General features: G+C 41.8%; 1 protein-coding gene across 1 annotated transcript in view; it reads left to right on the top strand.

Moving 5' to 3' along the window:
* Nucleotides 1–23,959, top strand: part of LOC101477364 (ribonuclease inhibitor) — a 42,105-nt gene that overhangs the window by 12,535 nt on the left and 5,611 nt on the right. The window contains exons 4-10 of the mRNA XM_076880882.1: nt 6,739–6,912; nt 12,031–12,207; nt 14,589–14,765; nt 15,537–15,713; nt 16,622–16,798; nt 17,582–17,758; nt 21,802–21,978. Coding sequence (XP_076736997.1) covers nt 6,739–6,912; nt 12,031–12,207; nt 14,589–14,765; nt 15,537–15,713; nt 16,622–16,798; nt 17,582–17,758; nt 21,802–21,978 — 1,236 coding nt within the window. The remainder of the gene's footprint in view (nt 1–6,738; nt 6,913–12,030; nt 12,208–14,588; nt 14,766–15,536; nt 15,714–16,621; nt 16,799–17,581; nt 17,759–21,801; nt 21,979–23,959) is intronic.

Genomic DNA, 23,959 nt, shown 5'->3' with positions numbered 1-23,959 from the left:
TCCAAAGAGTCTCAGAGTTAAAAAGATGGAGGTCATAGATTTTATTCTGATCTTATGGTAAATCTGTGATGTCATTGCCGTCCCCATCCTGATATATTGATGACTGATTGGCCGTAAAAGCTTTATGTTTAGCAAACCAATGTTTAACTGGGATTTCTGCTTTTGTAACAAGGTAAATTTGTGCAGATGTACACTCTCCACCGAGCTTTGACTTTATGAATGAGGAAATGACTCAGAGTGTCAGTCAGCTGTAGATCAGTGTACAAGCTTAACCATGAAAGAAAGAACAGCTAACAGATGTGTGCTCCTCAAATCTGCATGAATCATGATCATGTGTTTGAGTGAATCTGTGACTGAACTGTAATAATGTTAAAAAGTAAAAATGAGGAGGACATGAATGAAAACAAAGTGTGATGAATGAGAAGAAGGTGGTGACACTCAGCTGTCATACTGCTAATGTTTCTCAGGACCTGCTGTACATGTTGCATTAACAGTAAACAAACTGGAAATCTTTGTGGAGCTGAGCCCAAGGATTTCTGTTGATCACCAATAATCTGATGCAGTTTGATTACAACCATGTTTAAATATGTGTTGATGTAGCTTGCCATCACCGGTCTGTGAATGTATGTGTGAATGGGTGGATGACTGAATGTAGTGTAAAGTGCTATACAAATACAGGCCATTTACCATTTATACAGGGAGTGCAGAATTATTAGGCAAGTTGTATTTTTGAGGAATAATTTTATTATTGAACAGCAACCATGTTCTCAATGAACCCAAAAAACTCATTAATATCAAAGCTGAATGTTTTTGGAAGTAGTTTTTAGTTTGTTTTTAGTTTTAGCTATTTTAGGGGGATATCTGTGTGTGCAGGTGACTATTACTGTGCATAATTATTAGGCAACTTAACAAAAAACAAATATATACCCATTTCAATTATTTATTTTTACCAGTGAAACCAATATAACATCTCCACATTCACAAATATACATTTCTGACATTCAAAAACAAAACAAAAACAAATCAGCGACCAGTATAGCCACCTTTCTTTGCAAGGACACTCAAAAGCCTGCCATCCATGGATTCTGTCAGTGTTTTGATCTGTTCACCATCAACATTGCGTGCAGCAGCAACCACAGCCTCCCAGACACTGTTCAGAGAGGTGTACTGTTTTCCCTCCTTGTAAATCTCACATTTGATGATGGACCACAGGTTCTCAATGGGGTTCAGATCAGGTGAACAAGGAGGCCATGTCATTAGTTTTTCTTCTTTTATACCCTTTCTTGCCAGCCACGCTGTGGAGTACTTGGACGCATGTGATGGAGCATTGTCCTGCATGAAAATCACGTTTTTCTTGAAGGATGCAGACTTCTTCCTTCTTCCTCTCTGCCCTTTACCAATCCAGCCACGGGCCCATCCATCTGGCCCATCAAGACTCACTCTCATTTCATCAGTCCAATGAAACCTTAGAAAAATCAGTCTTGAGATATTTCTTGGCCCAGTCTTGACGTTTCAGCTTGTGTGTCTTGTTCAGTGGTGGTCGTCTTTCAGCCTTTCTTACCTTGGCCATGTCTCTGAGTATTGCACAACTTGTGCTGTTGGGCACTCCAGTGATGTTGCAGCTCTGAAATATGGCCAAACTGGTGGCAAGTGGCATCTTGGCGGCTGCACGCTTGACTTTTCTCAGTTCATGGGTAGTTATTTTGCGCCTTGGTTTTTCCACACGCTTCTTGCGACCCTGTTGACTATTTTGAATGAAACGCTTGATTGTTCGATGATCACGCTTCAGAAGCTTTGCAATTTTGCTGCATCCCTCTGCAAGATATCTCACTATTTTTGACTTTTCTGAGCCTGTCAAGTCCTTCTTTTGACCCGTTTTGCCAAAGGAAAGGACGTTGCCTAATAATTTTGCACACCTGATATAGGGTGTTGATGTCATTAGACCACACCCCTTCTCATTACAGAGATGCACATTACCTAATATGCTTAATTGGTAGTAGGCTTTCGAGCCTATACAGCTTGGAGTAAGACAACATGCATGAAGAGGATGATGTGGACAAAATACTCATTTGCCTAATAATTCTGCACTCCCTGTATGTCGAAGTGATTCAAGTCAATTCAATTTTATTTATATAGCGGCAAATCACAACAAAAGTCGCCTCAAGACACTTTATATTGTACAGCAGATCGCACAATAATAGATACAGAGAAAAACCCAACAATCATATGACCCCCTGTGAGCAAGCACTTTGGTGACAGTGGGAAAGAAAAACTCCCTTTTAACAGGAAGAAACCTCCGGCAGAATCAGGCTCAGGGAGGGGCGGGGCCACCTCCTGTGACTGGTTCGGGTGAGAGAAGGAAAACAGGATAAAGACATGCTGTGGAAGAGAGAAAGAGATTAATAACAGATATGATTCGATGCAGAGAGGTGTATTAACACATACGGAGTGAGAAAGGTGACTGGGAAGGAAAAACTCAATGCATCATAGGAATCCCCGGCAGCCTACGTCTGTTGCAGCATAACTAAGGGAGGATTCAGGGTCACCTGGTCCAGCCCTAACTATATGCTTTAGCAAAAGGGAAAGTTTTAAGCCTAATCTTGAAAGTAGAGATAGTATCTGTCTCCTGAATCCAAACTGGAAGCTGGTTCCACAGAAGAGGGGCCTGAAAACTGAAGGCTCTGCCTCCCATTCTACTTTTAAATACTCTAGGAACAACAAGTAGGCCTGCAGAGCGAGAGCGAAGTGCTCTAATAGGGTGATATGGTACTACAAGGTCATTAAGATAAGATGGGGCCTGATTATTTAAGACCTTGTATGTGAGGAGCAGGATTTTGAATTCAATTCTGGATTTAACAGGAAGCCAATGAAGGGAAGCCAAAACAGGAGAAATCTGCTCTCTCTTTCTAGTCCCTGTCAGGACTCTTGCTGCAGCATTTTGGATTAGCTGAAGGCTTTTCAGGGAGTTTTTAGGACTTCCTGATAATAATGAATTACAGTCGTCCAGCCTGGAAGTAATAAATGCATGAACTAGTTTTTTCAGCGTCACTCTGAGACAGGATATTTCTAATTTTAGAGATGTTGCGCAAATAAAAGAAAGCATTCTTACATATCTGTTTAATATGTGCGTTAAAGGACATATCCTGGTAAAAAATGACTCCAAGGTTCCTCACAGTGTTACTGGAGGCCAAGGTAATGCCATCCACAGTAAGAATCTGGTTAGATACCATATTTCTAAGATTTTCAGGGCCGAGTACAATAACCTCAGTTTTATCTGAACTAAGAAGCAGAAAGTTAGCGGCCATCCAGGTCTTTATGTCTTTAAGACATTCCTGCAGTTTAACTAATTGGTGTGTGTTATGTGGCTTCATGGACAGATAGAGCTGGGTGTCATCTGCATAGCAGTGAAAATGTATGCTATGTCTTCTAATGATGCTGCCTAAGGGAAGCATGTATAATGTAAACAGAATTGGTTCTAACACTGAACCCTGTGGAACTCCATAATTAACCTCAGTGTGTGAAGAGGACTCTCCATTTACATGTACACATTGGAGTCTATTAGATAGATACAGTATGATACAAACCACTGCAGTGCAGTACCTGTAATACCTACAGCATGTTCTAATTGCTCTAATAGGATATTATGGTCGAACAGTATCGAACGCTGCACTGAGGTCTAGCAGGACAAGCACAGAGATGAGTCCACTGTCAGAGGCCATAAGACGATCATTTGTAACCTTCACTAAAGCTGTTTCTGTGCTGTGATGAGCTCTGAAACCTGACTGAAACTCTTCAAATAAGCCATTCCTCTGCAGATGATCTGTTAGCTGTTTGACAACTACTCTTTCAAGGATTTTTGATATGAAAGGAAGGTTGGAGATTGGCCTATAATTAGCTAAGACTGCTGGGTCTAGAGATGGCTTTTTGAGTAAAGGTTTAACTACAGCCAGCTTGAAGGCCTGTGGTACATAGCCGATTATTAGAGATAGGTTGATCATATTTAAGATTAAAGCATTAATTAATGGCAGGACTTCTTTGAGCAGTTTTGTAGGAATGGGGTCTAAAAGACACATTGATGGTTTGGAAGAAGTAATTATTGAAGTTAACTCAGAAAGATCAATTGGAGAAAAAGAGTCTAACTTAACATCAATGGTACTAAAAGTAGCTTTAGATAATATTACATCCGTGGGATGATTATTGGTATTTTTTTCTCTAATGATAAAAATTTTAGTTGTGAAGAAGTTCATGAAGTCATTACTAGTTAACGTTAAAGGGATGGTTGGCTCAACAGAGCTCTGACTTTTTGTCAGCCTGGCTACAGTGCTGAAGAGAAACCTGGGGTGGTTCTTATTTTCTTCAATCAGTGACGAATAGTAAGATGTTCTGGCTTTGTGGAGGGCTTTCTTATAAAGCAGCAAACTATTTCTCCAGGCTAAATGATGATCCTCTAAATATGTGACACGCCATTTCCTCTCCAGCTTACGAGTCATCTGCTTTAGGGTACGTGTTTGAGAATTATACCACGGAGTCAGGTACTTCTGATTTGAGGCCTCTGCTACCACTTTCCACATAAATGAAGACAGAAAACTACACAGCAGTGGCGTTTGTAGGGTTACTGAAGTTGGACTACTTGGTATAAAATGTTGTGCTACGTGATTGCTAGCGACACAGCTATGTTAGCATAACATTAGCACAGTGAAGCTGGAGGATGAACGGCAACTTTTTTTTCCACTCGAGAAAAGTTAACGCGAGGGATTCTGGTGGTTAGGGACAAATGCAATCGTATAGCAGGATTCTATACACGGTGCAAACTTCAGTGAGGAGAACAACTGTGATTATTCATCCACAATACGAGGTTAGTTATTAATATACTGCAACAACATGGGAATAAAACAGCTGCCAGAGAATTCAACATTAATGAATCAATGTTACGGAAGTGGAGGAAGTGCAGTTTTTGGCTTTCCCCATATTTCAAAAGTGCTTCATCTCTTTGCTATGACTGTCGCCCGGGATAATTTGCAGATGATAATGGTTGTAGCCGCTGCGATGCTTTCGACCAAAACAGGCACAGCTTGATGACATCAACATGCGCTAACGCTATAGAGCAGTATATTCAAAATCTCTATCGTTGGCCAAATTTATATAGTTTCTATCGTATATCGTTTATATAGCCCACCCCTAGTGAGGAGGTAAAATTATTGACAAGATAATTGACCTCTGCTGGGGTAGCGTTCAGATAGCTGCTCTGCTCTAGGTACAGGTCATTGAAGATGATAACAGTGGGTGGATTATATTCTTAAACTTAGTTACAGCGCTTTCAGAAAGACATCTACTGGGATAAAGTCTACTCTCCACTGCTGTGTAATCAATTATTGTAAATATAAATGTTATCAGGAAATGATCAGACAGGAGAGGGTTTTCAGGAAACACTGTTAAATGTTCAGTTTCTATGCCATATGTTAAAACAAGATCTAGAGTGTGATGAAAGTGGTGGGTGGGTTCTTTTACATTTTGAGAGAAGCCAATTGAGTCTAATAACAGATTAGATGCCATGTTGAGGCTGTCATTCTTAGCATCTGCATGGATGTTAAAATCACCCACAATAATTATTTTATCTGAGCTGAGAACTAAATCAGATAAAAAGTCTGAGAAATCAGAGAGAAACTCTGTGTAAGGCCCAGGTGGATGATAGATGATAACAAGTAAGGCTGGTTTCTGAGTTTCACAGCTGGGGTGGACAATGTTAAGCATCAGGCTTTGAAATGAATTAAAAGTCTGTCTTGGTCTTTCATTAATTAATAGGCTGGTGTGAAAAATTGCTGCCACACCGCCCCCTCGGCCTGTGCTTCGAGATTTCTGGTAGTTAGAATGACTCGGGGGTGTTGATTCATTTAAACTAACATAATCATCGTCTTAATGCATTCTCAATCATCCAGGAAAATAAATCTCCAAAAGTTGATTCTGTTCATCTGGACGTAGCGTTTTCTGGGGGAATCGTTTCGTCACTCCTCCAAGTGACTTCTTCAGTCTGGAGTGGTTTCAAGTGACTGAAGAAGTCACTTGGATGAGTGACGAAACGATTCCCCAGAAAACGCTACGTCCAGATTAGCAGAATTAACTTTTGGAGTAACATAATCATCCTGCTGCAACCAGGTTTCTGTAAGGCAGAGTAAATCAATTTGTTGATCAATTATTAGTGATTGGATCATATTCTGACTTTAGGCTATAATCATTAGAAAATGTTGCACTTCTACAAGTTCCAAACATCCCAGAGGAACCCTGGGACATGCTAAGCAATAATATGATGGAGTTTCTTTGTAACAACTTGGTTTTGTGATTTAATCCAACAGGTTCCAAAATCCTTCTGGAAATTTCCTCACTGGTGTTGATGCTCTTGTACCATTTCTCTGTCATCCTCGCTCCTTCTTTGCACTCAGTCTTTTGTGCATCATAAACACTCACATGTGGAAAACCAAATTTTTATTGAACAGAAGATGATCAATAGCGACGCTGTCTTTAAAATACTTTTTCTAGAAATGCATAACTTTAATTTGAACATTTATTTCTGTTATTGTGGGTTTTTTAAGCTGCTTTCTGTTTGCTTTAGCTAATTGGAGATTCCATTTTTGAAACTTCTACACTCTGAACTTTCTTCAGCTCTGAATATATTATGAAACACTGAATGATTCCAAGCACACACTTTCTCTAATAAACTTGCATATTTCATTCTTTATAAAGTTTGTGGACCTGTGGTTTGTCAGAGATGAGCTGTGATTATCTGGCAGCAGCAATGAAGTCCAACCCCTCCCATCTGAGACAGCTGGATCTGAGCTACAACAACCTGCAGAATTCAGGAGTGAAACAGCTGTGTGGTTTTCTGGAGAGTCCAGGATGTGGACTTGAAATTCTGAGGTCAGTCACCATGTTTTAGTTGTGCTGAGATGAATATGATGACGAAGTTGTGCTGACACTAAACTGCAGACATAAGGCTGATATTATACGGATCCACACTGAGGATCTTCATAGTATAGTCTGTTTTCTTCTTCTCGGGTTTAATGTTTTAACTGTAATAATTTTCACCTTTGAAACAGTGATACTGAATGTATGGCTGGCGGCTCATACTTGGCCCTCCACAGGGTGCTGAGTGGCCTGCCGACCTTTCCTAATTCAAAGAGAGGGGACCCTGATTAATCCACAGCTGTCATTCCTAACCAATGGCGGTGCGGACACAAGCAGCAGCTGCTCTTTGTCCTGGCAAAAGAGTGTTCCTATCTTTGTTTTCCTGTTTTTCTTGTTCTTTTTTGTTTAAAATCAACAGAAGAAATTGCACAAACTTTTCATACGTGAAAGAGCTGTTAGGTCTAAAGTCACAGACCTCGCTGTCTCAAAGACCAATTCTTGTAAACAGAGCAAAACCACAGTGCTTTTATCTTTTACTTGTCACAAGGAAATCCCGGCCAGGATCTCTGAGAGAGTCATTCACTCCTCACCTAAGCTCACCCAACTCCAAACCTCAATCCCCTTACGGCTCCTTTTATTTGAGTGAAAACGGTTATACATTCAAGGCAAGCATATGTGAGCAACTTCAGCGTCTGTGTGTGTGTTTTTCCTGACACCATATATGGCATGACCTTTCACAAGATCTCCAGTCGCTCCATATAGGGCAACCTTTTAACAAATCAACATGTGCACTAAGCATGTAAAAAGAAGAGGTGAGCAGTCTTGCACCTTCGAAGAACAAAACCTTGTGGTTTCTAAATGTGCAATGGAAAACTATAGCAACGAGGCTGCTTGCATCTCATATATGTACAGAAGCTACGACCTAATAAGGAAAAAACATTTTATCAACAGAAATGCAAGCAATGGTCATGTGACTTTGCACAAATACCAATCTTAAAATAATCAACTCTAACAAGAGCTACGAGTTACAGTAAGGAACATGGGGTGACCGTGGCTCACGGGGTTGGGAAGCGTATCTGTAACCGGAAGGTCGCCGGTTCGATCCCCGGGCTCTCTGTCCTGGTCGTTGTGTCCTTGGCAGTTTACCCTACTGCCTACTGGGCCGATGGCGCGATATGGCAGCCTCGTTTCTGTCAGTCTGCCCCAGGGCAGCTGTGGCTACAACTGTAGCTTGCCTCCACCAGTGTGTGAATGCGAGAGTGAATGAATAGTGGCATTGTAAAGCGCTTTGGGTGCCTTTAAAAGCGCTATATAAATCCAATCCATTATTATTATTAAAATAATCAACTCTAACAAGAGCTACAAGTTACAGTAAGGAACTACAGACTGCTTTGGAGGGATGGGTTGGGTACCGGTATCCGGTGCCATCATGGCACCGGTTCTGACATAAACGGTAGTAACCAGACCGAAAAGCAGCGCACATTTCGGTGCTTTATTTCGGTGCTTTCTTTCCTGTGATGTCATATACTTTGGATTCCAGCCAATCATTTTACCTTTGCAAGCGTAGTAGGCGGGCCCAGGTATGTACATTCTTTTAGAGCAGAGCTACAGATTAAGAACGCTCAAGGCGAAGCGGTCAAAAGTCTGGCTGTACTTCACAGCAAAAGATCCAAACTCAGCAGCCTGCAACAAGTGCTTTAAGGTGATACTGTGCAAAGGAGGTAACACCTCTAATCTGATGAAACACCTGGTGACGCATATCGGTTTTTTTTAAAGCCAAGAAATGCACCGTATTTGATAGCTTGCTGCGAGACCTCACACCGGCACATCTACTGCAGGTGTGGCGCCTGTTATCGGTCCCAGAGTTAGCAACATCCCCCAAAAACCCAAAGAGTAGAGTCCTGGCCCCTAGCCCTGCCAGTGTAGCAGAAATGATGACAGATGATGATGGCAGCAACAGCTGTTCTTCTCTGCGTGAGTAGCTTAATGTTGTTCGTGTGTAATTTATGCTGAGTAGGCTAACCACGTTATTACATTAATGCATGTAAGGTGAACTAGCAAACACTGTCGTAGTTACATGCAGCTGTCTTCTTGTTTGATGGCAGATACTCCCTTCACCCTGGCCAAAAAAGCTAAAATGACCAAAGAAAAAGTGGGAAACAGCTAAATATGAGAGGTTTTTGGATAAAGTTTCTGTTTTTTTCATTGATTAAGCACTGCTTCCAGCCAAGAGTGATACCATATATGCCCCATAGCTGCAGAAAAGGCTAACATTGTTTTCTTTTTACAAAAAAACAGCTAAACATGAGAGGTTTTTGGACAAAGTTTGTGTTCTCCATTCTTTAAGCACCAGTTCGAGCACCGTTTAAGTACCGGCACCATTTCAGAAGTACCGGTTTGGTACTGGTATTGGATAAAACCTAAACGATACCCATCCCTATCAGTGACCCCCTCTACTAGATCTCGTCCACAGTAGAAACGTCTCAGTTGGTACAAGAGGAAACAGAAGAGGGGTAATGACGAATGCATGTGGAGTCAGCTAGCAGCTAATTCACAGAAACCTGCTATTCACACCATCGTACTGTCCTCCGAGCGCTCCCTGGACAACAAGCTGGATCATGTAGACTAACAGTGGCTTGCAAAATTATTCGGCCCCCTTGACCAGCTAATATGCTTTAGAGCAAACAGATCTCTCGCCAAAAGAGGTAAGACTAGCAGAGGAGGACTCTGTGTTTACATCCACAATCCTTGGTGTAGTGATGCTGTTGTGGCCTGAAAACACTGTTCACCTCTGCTGGAGCTTATGATCATCAAGTACAGACCATTTTACCTCCAGAGGGAATTTTCAGCCATGCTGTTTGTTGCTGTCTACATCCCTCCCTGCTCCAATATCAACAACAGAAGTGAGGCACTAAATGAATTGTATCAGCATGTCAGTGAGCAGCAGACAGCCCACACAGATGCTTTTCTCATCCTAGCGGGTGTTTTCAATCATGCAGACCCAAAGACTGTGTTTCCCAAACTGCATGAACACATTAAGTTTCCTACATGAGGAAACAACATGTTTTCACCACCCAGAGAGGAGATTACAAAGCACCCTGCCCCCAACCTTGTTGCCTCTGATCACATCACTGTTATGCTAATACCAGGCCCATGGTCAAAGTCACCACACCAGTTTGTAAGCAGGTACGTGTATGCCCAGAATGGTCCTCAGAGGCACTGCAAGAGTGTTTTTGGCCACAGATGGGCAGATCTTTAAACAGGCCATCGCACATGACAACAACTTAGACCTTAGAAATATACAGAAACTGTCATTGCCTACATTTCAAAATGCACGGATGGTGTCTCAGAGAACAGGGCTATCACTGTCAGGGCCAATCAGAAACCATGGCTCACAGGTGAGGTCTACAGGCTTCTGAGGGTGAGAAATGTGGCCTTCAGAGCCAGGGATGAGGTGACTACAAGCCTGCACCGCAGACCGCCGTCAGTTCCACCTCTTTACCAAATGAGCTGAAGTAATTCTTTGCTCGCTTTGAGGCACAGAATTACACCCCCACACAGAAGACTTCCACACACCCCCAATGAACAGGTGGTGACACTATCCTCAGATAGTGCGTAGGTAGGATCACACATGAAGCTTCAGGTGCTATCAACATCCCTGTATGAGCGCTGAGGGACTGATCTGTGAAACTCAGATGTATTCACTGACATATTTAATGCATCACTGAGCCAGGCTGTCGTTCCCACATGTCTCAAAGCCTCCACCATCATTCCCGTACCAAAGAAGTCGTCTCCCTCCTGCTTCAACGACTACTGGTTGCACTCACCTCAATCATTATGAAGTGCTTTGAATGGGTAGTCATGCATCAAATCAAGACATCTCTTCCCCCCAACCTTGATCCATTTCAGTTCCCATACCAGTCAAACCGCTTGTCTGATGATGCAATTTCAACTGCCCTTCACTCAGCCCTCACACATATGGACACTAGAGACTTATACTTTAGAATGCTGTTCATAGACTTCATTTCAGCATTTAACACAATCATTCCCCAGCAACTCATTCACAAACTGGATCTGCTGGGGATCAGTGTAATTGGTGGCTAGATTTCCTGACAGGAGGACAGCAGACAGTATGGGTCGGCAGCAACATCTCCAGCATAAGAACACAGAATACAGGGGCTCCCCAAGGATACCTATTGATTCCTCTTCTCTTCCCTCTGCTGACCCATGACTGCACACCATGACACAGTTCCAACCTCTTCATCAAGTTTGTAGATGACACAACTGTGGTAGGTCACATCAGCGACAACGATGAGACCGACTACAGGAGTGAAGTTAACCATCTGGCTGAGTTTTGCAGCAACAACAAGCTGTCCCTGAATGTGGAGAAGACTAAGGAAATCATCATAAACTTTGAAACATCAGGGGTTATCCTGCTGATCAAAGTCCAACACTGAGTTTGTAAAAACATGTTTGTGAGTCATGTTGTTCGGTTTATGAGGAAAATGATTCGATAACTGCTTATACACAACATTTCATCATCTTTCCTCATAACCCTCTTTTGTCTGACCATTTGAATCACATTTGAATTTCCAATAAAAGACTCCACAGAGTTTGGTGAAAATAATGACAGTAGATGTTTGTGTGAAAGTGCTGGAAGCAAATTGGTGTGTGATGTTCTTTCAGTGTGCGCTTTGTAGACGCCCCCCTGAGCACTGGTCTCACAGCCAGCTGCACATAGAGACCAGGGTTGAAGATGACTTGTTGAAATGAAAATGAGCTCGTAGTTTGTCCGCTTTAATAATGTGACTGGAAATAAAGTGTTTTTGAACTTGTAATATGTCAGTTTCTTTTCAACTTCGCCTTTAAAAGTGAAGCCTGTGGTTACTTGAATGAGAAACATGACTTTTTCAAGTTTTTTTTTAATGTTTTTATGATAAATATACAATTTCAATTTGAAAAATCAAGTTTTTTCTTTTGTTGTGTTTATTTGAAGCTGCTTCCTGTTGACTTCTGCTGTTTGGAGTTTCCATTTTCTAAACTTCTACATTCTGAACAGATTATGAAACACTGAATGATTTCAAGCACGCACTTTGTCTAATAAACCTCCATCTTTCATTCTTTATACAGATTTGAGGACTGTGGTTTGTCAGAGATGAGCTGTGATTATCTGGCAGCAGCGCTTAAGTCCAACCTCTCCCATCTGAGAGTGCTGGACCTGAGTGACAACGACCAGCTGCAGGATTCAGGAGTGAAGCAGCTGTGTGGTTTTCTGGAGAGTCCAGGATGTGTACTTGAAACTCTGAAGTCAGTAACCATGTTTTAGTTGTGCTGAGATGAATATGATGTGAAAGTTGTGCTGACACTAAACTGCAGACATAAGGCTGATATTATACTGATCCACTCTAAGGATGTTCATGGTGAAGTTTGTTTTCTTCTCTGGTTTAGTCTATTGACTGTAGCAGAACAATCTTCACATTTCAAAAAGTGATATTCAACGTATGGCCCGTGGCCCACACGTGGCCCTCACAGGTCAAAGGTCACGGCTCATGGCAATCTGTGAAACAGAAACAGTGTGGAGTTGGTACCTGTTGATTCCTGAGCTTTGATAGTCAAAGGAGCTTGCAAAGAAAAGCGTCTGGACTTCTTTAAGTTACTTGAAGACGTTTCACCTCTCATCCGAGAAGCTTCTTCAGTTCTAAGGTCAAATGGTGGAGAGTCCCAGATATAAACCTAGTGGGAGTAACCCCCCACAGAGGGACAAAAGGACCCCTGATGATCCTCTAATCGCCTGAGCCAAGCTGTCGCAGTCATGCAGTCAGTAGACTACTCTGCTTGTGCTGTTGTTGGTAAAGATGAAGTGAAAGCGAGCATTAAAACAATGAAAAGTGTCCACTGCAGCCTCTGAGTTTCTCATGCTCTTTTATCCTCCATGTTTGTGCTGAATGCTGCTGTCACTCTCTTCCCTGTTCCCGCCCACTTTCCAACCAATCAGCATTGGCGCATGCACAGCATCGTCCACACTGAGCTTTGTTGTGACTGCTTGCACTCGTATGCAGAACATTCCCAGTACAATAACCAGCTGTGCATGAAGCTAACACCACCACGAGCAGCTGCTCAGTGGAATTGGAGGAGAAATGTCTCCAGCTTCTCACAGGCACTATACAGAATGTGGATCTCCACAAAGACTGTGGAGAGCTCGTCCCACACTCTAAATCCACACTTGTCTGCACAAAACTTCTCACATGTTCCACTCACAAGTGTTTTCTAAGTGAAGATCCCAGGTTCAGGTCCAGCTTGTTTATCAGAAGCTGCAGTAGATTAGTGATCCATCCTCACAAAGCAACAAAGACGCCAGATATGGAAACACAGCATCATACAACACAACGAAGAGATCCAAAGCATTTTCTCTGCATTTCTGTGGCTGATGCTGCTAGATCAAAGTTATTTGAAACCTTGTTGTTCTGAACTTTGGGACCAGAAGAGGAAACTGAAACTCCTTACAGAGAGTTCAATGGAAGCAGCCAAGTGCTATAAGTGTCTGCTGTACAGTGATGCTGGTTCAGTTGTGGCTCAGCACAGTTTCATAGTGTGACTCAATAAAAGCAGCAGGACAAAAAAGCATGATGCTTTCATCAGCGTGGCATTAAGAACGTTTCTTGTGACATGAAAGATACTGTAGCTATTTCACTCAGAGGTTTACAGTTTCAGCTTCACACTTCGGCTCTTTTGAGTAGCTTTAGTGTAGAGCCTCCACCAAAGTCCCACTGTCGGCCTCCTAAGCTGGTAATTTTTTCGGTTTTGGACCTGGATGTTTCTTGTTCAGTTTTTTTGATTTCACAGAATGAAACTTGACATTTTTTTCATGTTTTATGATAAATGTATGACTTTAATGTGAAAAATTCAGTTTTTTCTCTTGTTGTGTTTGTTTCAAGATGCTTCCTGTTGACCTCAGCTGTTTGGAGTTTCCATTTTCTAAACTTATACATTCTGAACCTTCTTCAGCTCTGAACAGATTATGAAACTCTGAATGATTTCAAGCTCACACTTTGTCTAATAAATACAATTACAATTTTACTTATATAGCACATTTAAAAAACCACAGGTATGCCAAAGTGCTTCACAGAACGAGTTAAGAGCAATAATAAATACAAAACACAAAATACAAATAAAATATACTAACAGGCGGGTGACATAACTAACCAATAATACACCAGGCATAGTAGGCACAACACGAAAGGCTGAAAGTTAAAACATTATAAATATTAATAAAGCGAAAAAGATAACTTACAGTACACTAAAAATGCGGGCTCTAGGAGGCGGAGAAAGCAAGGCTAAACAAATACGTTTTTAATCGAGATTTAAAAGCTTGAATTGAATCAAATCCCCGAATAGCTAGAGGGAGGTTATTCCAGAGGTAGGGTGCGACAGTGGCGAATGCGCGGTCACCTCTGGTCTTGAGCCGAGATCTAGGTCGCACCAGGAGCATTTGGCTTGCTGATCTAAGCGCTCTCCCATGGGTATAAAAGCTGAGGAGATCTGCAAGATAGCTGGGCGCGGTGTTATTTATGATTTTAAAAGTGAGCAATAAGATTTTAAAATCAATATGAAATTTAATAGGGAGCCAGTGCATAATAATAATAATAATAATAATAATAATAAACTTCCATTTTTCATTCTTTATACAGATTGGACAGCTGTGGTTTGTCAGAGATGAGCTGTGATTATCTGGCAGCAGCGCTCAAGTCCAACCCCTCCCATCTAAGAGAGCTCGACCTGAGTGACAACGACAAGCTGCAGGATTCAGGAGTGAATCAGCTTTGTGGTTTTCTGGAGAGACCAGGATGTGGACTTGAAACTCTGAGGTCAGTCACCATGTTTTAGTTGTGCTGAGATGAATATGATGTAAAAATTGTGCTGACACTAAATATAGACATAAGGCTGATATTATACTGATCCACACTGAGGATGTTCATGGTAAAGTCTGTTGTAGAAGAATGTTCACATTTCAAACAGTGATACTCAACCTATGGTCTGCGCACACATGCAGACATGACAGATCACGTCTTAGTTACCTGGCTCTGCCGAATAGAGTCAACAGTGACATTAAGGTGATAGGTGATGATGATAGCCTTTATTTGTCAGTTGCAGTTGCCCACAACCGAGATGACAGACCTTTCCAACCGTACATGCAATACACAAACATCACATTGGGGAGACATCTTCTCCAAGATGTTATCAATATTGCAGAGCCATAAAGACATGCTACGCTTAACCCTTTAAGACCTACCATAGAACCAAGTCCCCCTAAGCTTATCTTCATATTTTTATATGCTGCAGTGCCATTTTTGGGAGCATTTCAAGTTGCTATACATGAATTCAACTGTTATAGCCCAAATTTTAATGCATTATGTATGTATTAAGTCCATAGTAACGACATTAATTGCAAAAAAGTTCAATAAACTAAAAAAAAAAAATTTGAAAATCAATTTGTTTTTTTTGTTTGTTTTTTTTAAACATATATTGCTAGTTAAATTTAATTTAAGACAAAACTGTAAATACAAAAAAGTTGCACAAGTTATTAGAAAAAGCACACACTTTGGGTAATAAACTTACATTTTTCATTCTTTATACAGATTGAGGAGCTGTGGTTTGTCAGAGATCAGCTGCGATTATCTGGCAGCAGCGCTCAAGTCCAACCCCTCCCATCTGAGAGAGCTGGACCTGTGTGACAATGACAAGCTGCAGGATTCAGGAGTGAAGCAACTGTGTGGTTTTCTGGAGAGTCCTGGATGTGGACTTGAAACTCTGAGGTCAGTCAGCATGTTTTAGTTGTGCTGAGATGAATATAATGTGAAAGTTGTGCTGACACTAGACTGCAACCAAGTTCATAACAACTGAAGCGTGGCTCCATTCCTATACATATTCCATATCTTATAGTGAGGATTTTCTAGAAGAGCAAACATTGAACATGCCTCCAAACATGTAATGAGTCAGACTGAAATCATTTCTACAGAGAACAGTGTGAGTTCTCAGCAGGTCACGTCAATAAGAAGGACAAACAGTGCAGCAGGAATGACTAAACCCACTAACAGTCTGATATCCCCTGTTCCTGTTGGTCTACAGCATCATTATTAATATTGCTCCACCACCATGACTGCAGCTGACCAATGAGCTTCTGTGATTTCAAGTGATGCTCTGTGACTCAGACTGGAGAAATGCTAAACGATTTCTACAAAGTGTGCGTGCTCAGTATGAGATGAGTTTGGTAGCTCTGTGTGTGCACAGATGAACTCCACAGGACATCTCCTGAATGAAGAAACTGTGCTAGTTTGTCCAACAGCAGGAAATATTCAGAGAATATCTGTGAAGCAGAAGCTAAACATAATAATAGGAATACTTCAGCTTTTGGTGTAGCTTTAGTGTAGAGCCTTCACCACAGTCCCACTGACGGCCTCCTGAATTGGTAATATTTTTGGACTCTGATATTTCTTTTTCCATTTCACACAGTGGAAATGTACAACTTTAGTGTGAAATTTTTTTCTCTTTTGTTGTGTTTGTTTGAAGCCTCTTCCTGTTCACCTCTGCTATTTGGAGTTTCCATTTTCTAAACTTCTATATTGTAAACCTTCTTCAGCTCTGAACAGATTATGGAAATGAAATGAATCATTTCAAGCACACACTTTGTCTAATAAACCTCCATCTTTCATTCTTTATACAGATTGAGGACCTGTGGTTTGTCAGAGAAGAGCCTTCAATATCTGGCAGCAGCGCTGAAGTCCAACCCCTCCCATCTGAGAGAGCTGGACCTGAGTGACAACAACAAGGTGCAGGATTCAGGAGTGAAGCAGCTGTGTGGTTTTCTGGAGAGACCAGCATGTGGACTTGAAACTCTGAAGTCAGTAACCATGTTTTAGTTGTGCTGAGATGAATATGATGTGAAAGTTGTGCTGACACTAAACTGCAGACATAAGGCTGATATTATACTGATCCACTCTAAGGATGTTCATGGGGAAGTTTGTTTTCTTCTCTGGTTTAGTCTATTGACTGTAGCAGAACAATCTTCACATTTCAAACAGTGATACTCAACGTATGGCCCGCGGCCCTCCACAGGGTGCCAACCGGCCTGCTGACCTTTCCTAATTCAGAGAGAGGGACCCTCATAAACTGTGTAACGTTCTTCTTCAAAGTTCTAAGTGTCAGACACAACAATGAATACTCAACAGCTGACTCTCTTTAGCAGGTCACGGCACTCAGCAATCTGTGAAACAGTGTCCAACAGTGCGGAAACATTTCAGAGAATATCTGTGAAGCAGAAGATAAACATAATAAGAAAAGCAAACTAATGATAAAACTCCTGCTCTGAGCCAACATTTAAACATCACTATCAGACAGTGAAGGCTTCGGAAGACTGCTCACCTCTCAGACTTGATTTCACAGGATAAAACTTGACAATTTTTCATGTTTTTATGATCATTGTATGACCTTAATGTGAAAAATTCAGAGTTGTTCCTTTTCTTGTGTTTGAAGCTGCTTCCTGTTGGCTTCAGCTGTTTGGAGTTTCCATTTTCCTGACTTCTACATTCTGAACCTTCTTTGGCTCTCAACAGATTATGAAACACTGAATGATTTCAAGCACACACTTTGTCTAATAAACCTCCATCTTTCATTCTTTATACAGATTGAGGACCTGTGGTTTATCAGAGATGAGCTGTGATTATCTGGCAGCAGCGCTCAAGTCCAACCCCTCCCATCTAAGAGAGCTCGACCTGAGTGACAACGACAAGCTGCAGGATTCAGGAGTGAATCATCTGTGTGGTTTTCTGGAGAGTCCAGGATGTGGACTTGAAACTCTGAGGTCAGTCAGCATGTTTTAGTTGTGCTGAGATGAATATGATGTGAAAGTTGTGCTGACAGTAAATTACAGACATAAGGCTGATATTATACTGGCAAAAGTATATACTGGAGGATCTTCATGGTAAAGGCTGTTTTCTTCTTCTCTGGTTTAGTCCATTGACTGTAGCAGAACAATGTTCATACAGGGAGTGCAGAATTATTAGGCAAATGAGTATTTTGTCCACATCATCCTCTTCATGCATGTTGTCTTACTCCAAGCTGTATTGGCTCGAAAGCCTACTACCAATTAAGCATATTAGGTGATGTGCATCTCTGTAATGAGAAGGGGTGTGGTCTAATGACATCAACACCCTATATCAGGTGTGCATAATTATTAGGCAACGTCCTTTCCTTTGGCAAAATGGGTCAAAAGAAGGACTTGACAGGCTCAGAAAAGTCAAAAATAGTGAGATATCTTGCAGAGGGATGCAGCCGTCTCAAAATTGCAAAGCTTCTGAAGCGTGATCATCGAACAATCAAGCGTTTCATTCAAAATAGTCAACAGGGTCGCAAGAAGCGTGTGGAAAAACCAAGGCGCAAAATAACTGCCGATGAACTGAGAAAAGTCAAGCGTGCAGCTGCCAAGATGCCACTTGCCACCAGTTTGGCCATATTTCAGAACTGCAAAATCACTGGAGTGCCCAAGAGCACAAGGTGTGCAATACTCAGAGACATGGCCAAGGTAAGAAAGGCTGAAAGACGACCACCACTGAACAAGACACACAAGCTGAAACGTCAAGACTGGGCCAAGAAATATCTCAAGACTGGTTTTTCTAAGGTTTTATGGACTGATGAAATGAGAGTGAGTCTTGATGGGCCAGATGGATGGGCCCGTGGCTGGATTGGTAAAGGGCAGAGAGCTCCAGTCCGACTCAGACGCCAGCAAGGTGGAGGTGGAGTACTGGTTTGGGCTGGTATCATCAAAGATGAGCTTGTGGGGGCTTTTCGGGTTGAGGATGGAGTCAAGCTCAACTCCCAGTCCTACTGCCAGTTTCTGGAAGACACCTTCTTCAAGCAGTGGTACAGGAAGAAGTCTGCATCCTTCAAGAAAAACATGATTTTCATGCAGGACAATGCTCCATCACACGCGTCCAAGTACTCCACAGCGTGGCTGGCAAGAAAGGGTATAAAAGAAGAAAAACTAATGACATGGCCACCTTGTTCACCTGATCTGAACCCCATTGAGAACCTGTGGTCCATCATCAAATGTGAGATTTACAGTGGGGCAAAGAAGTATTTAGTCAGCCACCAATTGTGCAAGTTCCCCCACTTAAAATGATGACAGAGGTCAGTAATTTGCACCAGAGGTACACTTCAACTGTGAGAGACAGAATGTGAAAAAAAAATCCATGAATTCACATGGTAGGATTTGTAAAGAATTTATTCGTAAATTAGGGTGGAAAATAAGTATTTGGTCACCTCAAACATGGAAAATCTCTGGCTCTCACAGACCTGTGACGTCTTCTGTAAGACGCTTTTCTGTCCTCCACTCGTACCTGTATGAATGGCACCTGTTTGAACTCATCATCTGTATAAAAGACACCTGTCCACAGCCTCAAACAGTCAGACTCCAAACTCCGCCATGGCCAAGACCAAAGAGCTTTGGAAGGACACCAGGAAAAGTATTGTAGACCTGCACCAGACTGGGAAGAGTGAATCTACAATAGGCAAGCAGCTTGGTGTGAAAAAAATCAACTGTGGGAGCAATCATCAGAAAATGGAAGACATAAAAGACCACTGATAATCTCCCACGATCTGGGGCTCCACGCAAGATCTCATCCCGTGGGGTCAAAATGATCATGAGAACGGTGAGCAAAGATCCCAGAACCACACGGGGGGGACCTGGTGAATGACCTGCAGAGAGCTGGGACCAAAGTAACAAAGGTCACCATCAGTAACACACTACAACGGCAGGGAATCAAATCCCGCAGTGCCAGACGTGCTCCGCTGCTGAAGCCAGTGCATGTCCAGGCCCGTCTGAAGTTTGCCAGAGAGCACATGGATGATACAGCAGAGGATTGGGAGAATGTCATGTGGTCAGATGAAACCAAAGCAGAACTTTTTGGCATAAACTCAACTCGTCGTGTTTGGAGGACGAAGAATACTGAGTTGCATCCCAAGAACACCATACCTACTGTGAAGCATGGGGGTGGAAACATCATGCTATGGGGCTGTTTTTCTGCCAAGGGGACAGGACGACTGATCCGTGTTAAGGACAGAATGAATGGGGCCATGTATCGTGAGATTTTGAGCCAAAACCTCCTTCCATCAGTGAGGACTTTGAAGATGAAACGAGGCTGGGTCTTCCAACATGACAATGATCCAAAACACACCGCCCGGGCAACAAAGGAGTGGCTCCGTAAGAAGCATTTGAAAGTCCTGGAGTGGCCTAGCCAGTCTCCAGACCTCAACCCCATAGAAAATCTGTGGCGGGAGTTGGAAGTCCGTGTTGCTCGGCGACAGCCCCAAAACATCACTGCTCTCGAGAAGATCTGCATGGAGGAATGGGCCAAAATACCAGCTACTGTGTGTGCAAACCTGGTAAAGACCTATAGTAAACGTTTGACCTCTGTTATTGCCAACAAAGGTTATGTTACAAAGTATTGAGTTGTATTTTTGTTATTGACCAAATACTTATTTTCCACCCTGATTTACGAATAAATTCTTTACAAATCCTACCATGTGAATTCGTGGATTTTCTTTTTCACATTCTGTCTCTCACAGTTGAAGTGTACCTCTGGTGCAAATTACTGACCTCTGTCATCATTTTAGGTGGGGGAACTTGCACAATCGGTGGCTGACTAAATACTTTTTTGCCCCACTGTACAAGGAGGGAGAACAGTGTCTGGGACAGTGTCTGGGAGGCTGTGGTTGCTGCTGCACGCAATGTTGATGGTGAACAGATCAAAACCCTGACAGAATCCATGGATGGCAGGCTTTTGAGTGTCCTTGCAAAGAAAGGTGGCTATATTGGTCGCTGATTTGTTTTTGTTTTGTTTTTGAATGTCAGAAATGTATATTTGTGAATGTGGAGATGTTATATTGGTTTCACTGGTAAAAATAAATAATTGAAATGGGTATATATTTGTTTTTTGTTAAGTTGCCTAATCATTATGCACAGTAATAGTCACCTGCACACACAGATATCCCCCTAAAATAGCTAAAACTAAAAACAAACTAAAAACTACTTCCAAAAACATTCAGCTTTGATATTAATGAGTTTTTTGGGTTCATTGAGAACATGGTTGTTGTTCAATAATAAAATTCCTCAAAAATACAACTTGCCTAATAATTCTACACTCACTGTATTTCAAATAATGATATTCAATGAATGGCCCGCGCCTCATTCACGGCCTGCTTACCTTTCCTAATTCAAAGAGAGGAGAGCCTGACTAACTGTGTAGTTTTCTTGTTCACAGGTCTAAGTATCAGAAACAATGATGAATAATCCACAGCTGACTCACTTTAGCAGGTCAAGTGAGCTCAGGCACCTCCGCCTGCACAGTCACAGTGTAACAGGTGTAGAGTAATAAATAAAGACTTTAACAGCAGGCAGGATTTCATAAGCTTATGTACAAACATGTAGGATGATGGTGGCAGGTATGGAAACGGGTCCATAAAGATTGAAGCGTGTCTTTATTCTTTTGCATATTCCATATCTTATAGTGAGATTTTCCAGAAGAGCAAACATTGAACATGCCTCCAAACATGTAATGAGTCAGACTGAAATCATTTCTACAGAGAACAGTGTGAGTTCTCAGCAGGTCACGTCAATAAGAAGGACAAACAGTGCAGCAGGAATGACTAAACCCACTTAACAGTCTGATATCCCCTGTTCCTGTTGGTCTACAGCATAATACTGCTCCGCCACTATCACTGCAGCTGACCAATCACTTTCTGTGATTTCAAGTGATGCTCTGTCACTCAGACTGGAGAAGCAGAAGCTAAACAGAAGAAGAGCACACACTTTATCTAATAAACCTCCATCTTTCATTCTTTATACAGGTTGTGGAGCTGTGGTTTGTCAGACACGAGCTGTGCTTATCTGGCAGCAGCGCTCAAGTCCAACCCCACACATCTAAGAGAGCTGGACCTGAGTGAGAACAACAAGATGGAGGATTCAGGAGTGAAGCAGCTGTGTGGTTTTCTAGAGAGTCCAGGATGTGGACTTGAAACTCTGGGGTCAGTCACCATGTTTTATTTGTGCTGAGATGAACATTTAATTAAAATTTTATTTATATAGCGCCAAATCACAACAGCAGTCGCCTCAAGGCACTTTATATTGTACAGCATATCCTATTATAATAGATACAGAGAAAAACCCAACAATCATATGACCCCCTATGAGCAAGTACTTTGGTGACAGTGGGAAGGAAAAACTCCGGCAGAACCAGGCTCAGGGAGGGGCGGCCACCTGCTGCAACCGATTGGGTGAGAGAAGGAAGACAGGATAAAGATAAAGACATATTGTGGAAGAGAGACAGAAATGAATAACAGATATGATTCAATGCAGAGAGGTCTATTAACACATCATCAGCGCATCATAGGAATCCACCGGCAGCCTATGTCTATTGCAACATAACTAGGGGAGGATTCAGGGTCACCAGGTCCAGCCCTAACTATATGATTTAACAAAAAGGAAAGTTTTAATCCTAATCTTAAAAGTATAAATAGTTTCTGTCTCCTGAATCCAAACTGGAAGCTGGTTCCACAGAAGAGGGGCCTGAAAACTGAAGGCTCTCCCTCCCATTCTACTTTTAAATACTCTAGGAACAAGAAGTAGGCCTGCAGAGCGAGAGCGAAGTGCTCTAATAGGGTGATATGGTACTACAAGGTCATTAAGATAAGATGGGGCCTGATTATTTAAGACATTGTATGTGAGGAGCAGGATTTTAAATTCGTTGAAGGACATATTCTGGTCAAAAATGACTCCAAGGTTCCTCAGTGTTACTGGAGGCCAAGGTAATGCCATCCAGAGTAAGAATCTGGTTAGATACCATATTTCTAAGATTTTCAGGGCCGAGTACAATAACCTCAGTTTTATCTGAACTAAGAAGCAGAAATTTAGCGGCCATCCAGGTCTTTATGTCTTTAAGACATTCATGCAATTTAACTAATTGGTGTGTGTTATCTGGCTTCATGGACAGATAGAGCTAGGTGTCATCTGCATAGCAGTGAAAATGTATGCTATGTCTTCTGATGATACTGCCTAAGGGAAACATGTATAATGTAAACAGAATTGGTCCTACCACTGAACCCTGTGGAACTCCATAATTAACCTCAGTGTGTGAAGAGGACTCTCCATTTACATGAACAAATTGGAGACTATTAGATAGATATGATACAAACCACTGCAGTGCAGTACCTGTAATACCTACAGCATGTTCTAATCGCTCTAATAGGATATTATGGTCAACAGTATCGAATGCTGCACTAAGGTCTAGCAGGACAAGCACAGAGATGAGTCCACTGTCAGAGGCCATAAGAAGATCATTTGTAACCTTCACCAAAGCTGTTTCTGTGCTGTGATGAGCTTTGAAACCTGACTGAAACTCTTCAAATAAACCATTCCTCTGCAGATGATCTGTTAGCTGTTTGACAACTACTCTTTCAAGGATGTTTGATATGAAAGGAAGGTTGGAGATTGGCCTATAATTAGCTAAGACTGCTGGGTCTAGAGATGGCTTTTTGAGTAAAGGTTTAACTACAGCCAGCTTGAAGGCCTGTGGTACATAGCCGATTATTAGAGATAGGTTGATCATATTTAAGATTGAAGCATTAATTAATGGCAGGACTTCTTTGAGCAGTTTTGTAGGAATGGGGCCTAAAAGACACGTTGATGGTTTGGAAGAAGTAATTATTGAAGTTAACTCAGAAAGATTGATTGGAGAAAAAGAGTGTAAATTAATACCAATGGTACTAAAAGTAGCTGTAGATAATATTACATCTGTGGGATGATTATTGGTAATTTTTTCTCTAATGATAAAAATTTTATTTGTGAAGAAGTTCACGAAATCATTACTAGTTAACGTTAAAGGGATGGTTGGCTCAACAGAGCTCTGACTTTTTGTCAGCCTGGCTACAGTGCTGAAGAGAAACCTGGGGTTGTTCTAATTTTCTTCAATCAGTGATGAATAGTAAGATGTTCTGGCTTTGCGGAGGG

This window comes from Maylandia zebra, unplaced genomic scaffold (assembly GCF_041146795.1).
Source record: "Maylandia zebra isolate NMK-2024a unplaced genomic scaffold, Mzebra_GT3a scaffold01, whole genome shotgun sequence".
Classification (NCBI taxonomy): Eukaryota; Metazoa; Chordata; class Actinopteri; order Cichliformes; family Cichlidae; genus Maylandia; species Maylandia zebra.
The sequence above is the reverse complement of the archived record's forward strand: the minus strand, read 5'-3'. Positions and strand labels throughout refer to the sequence as shown.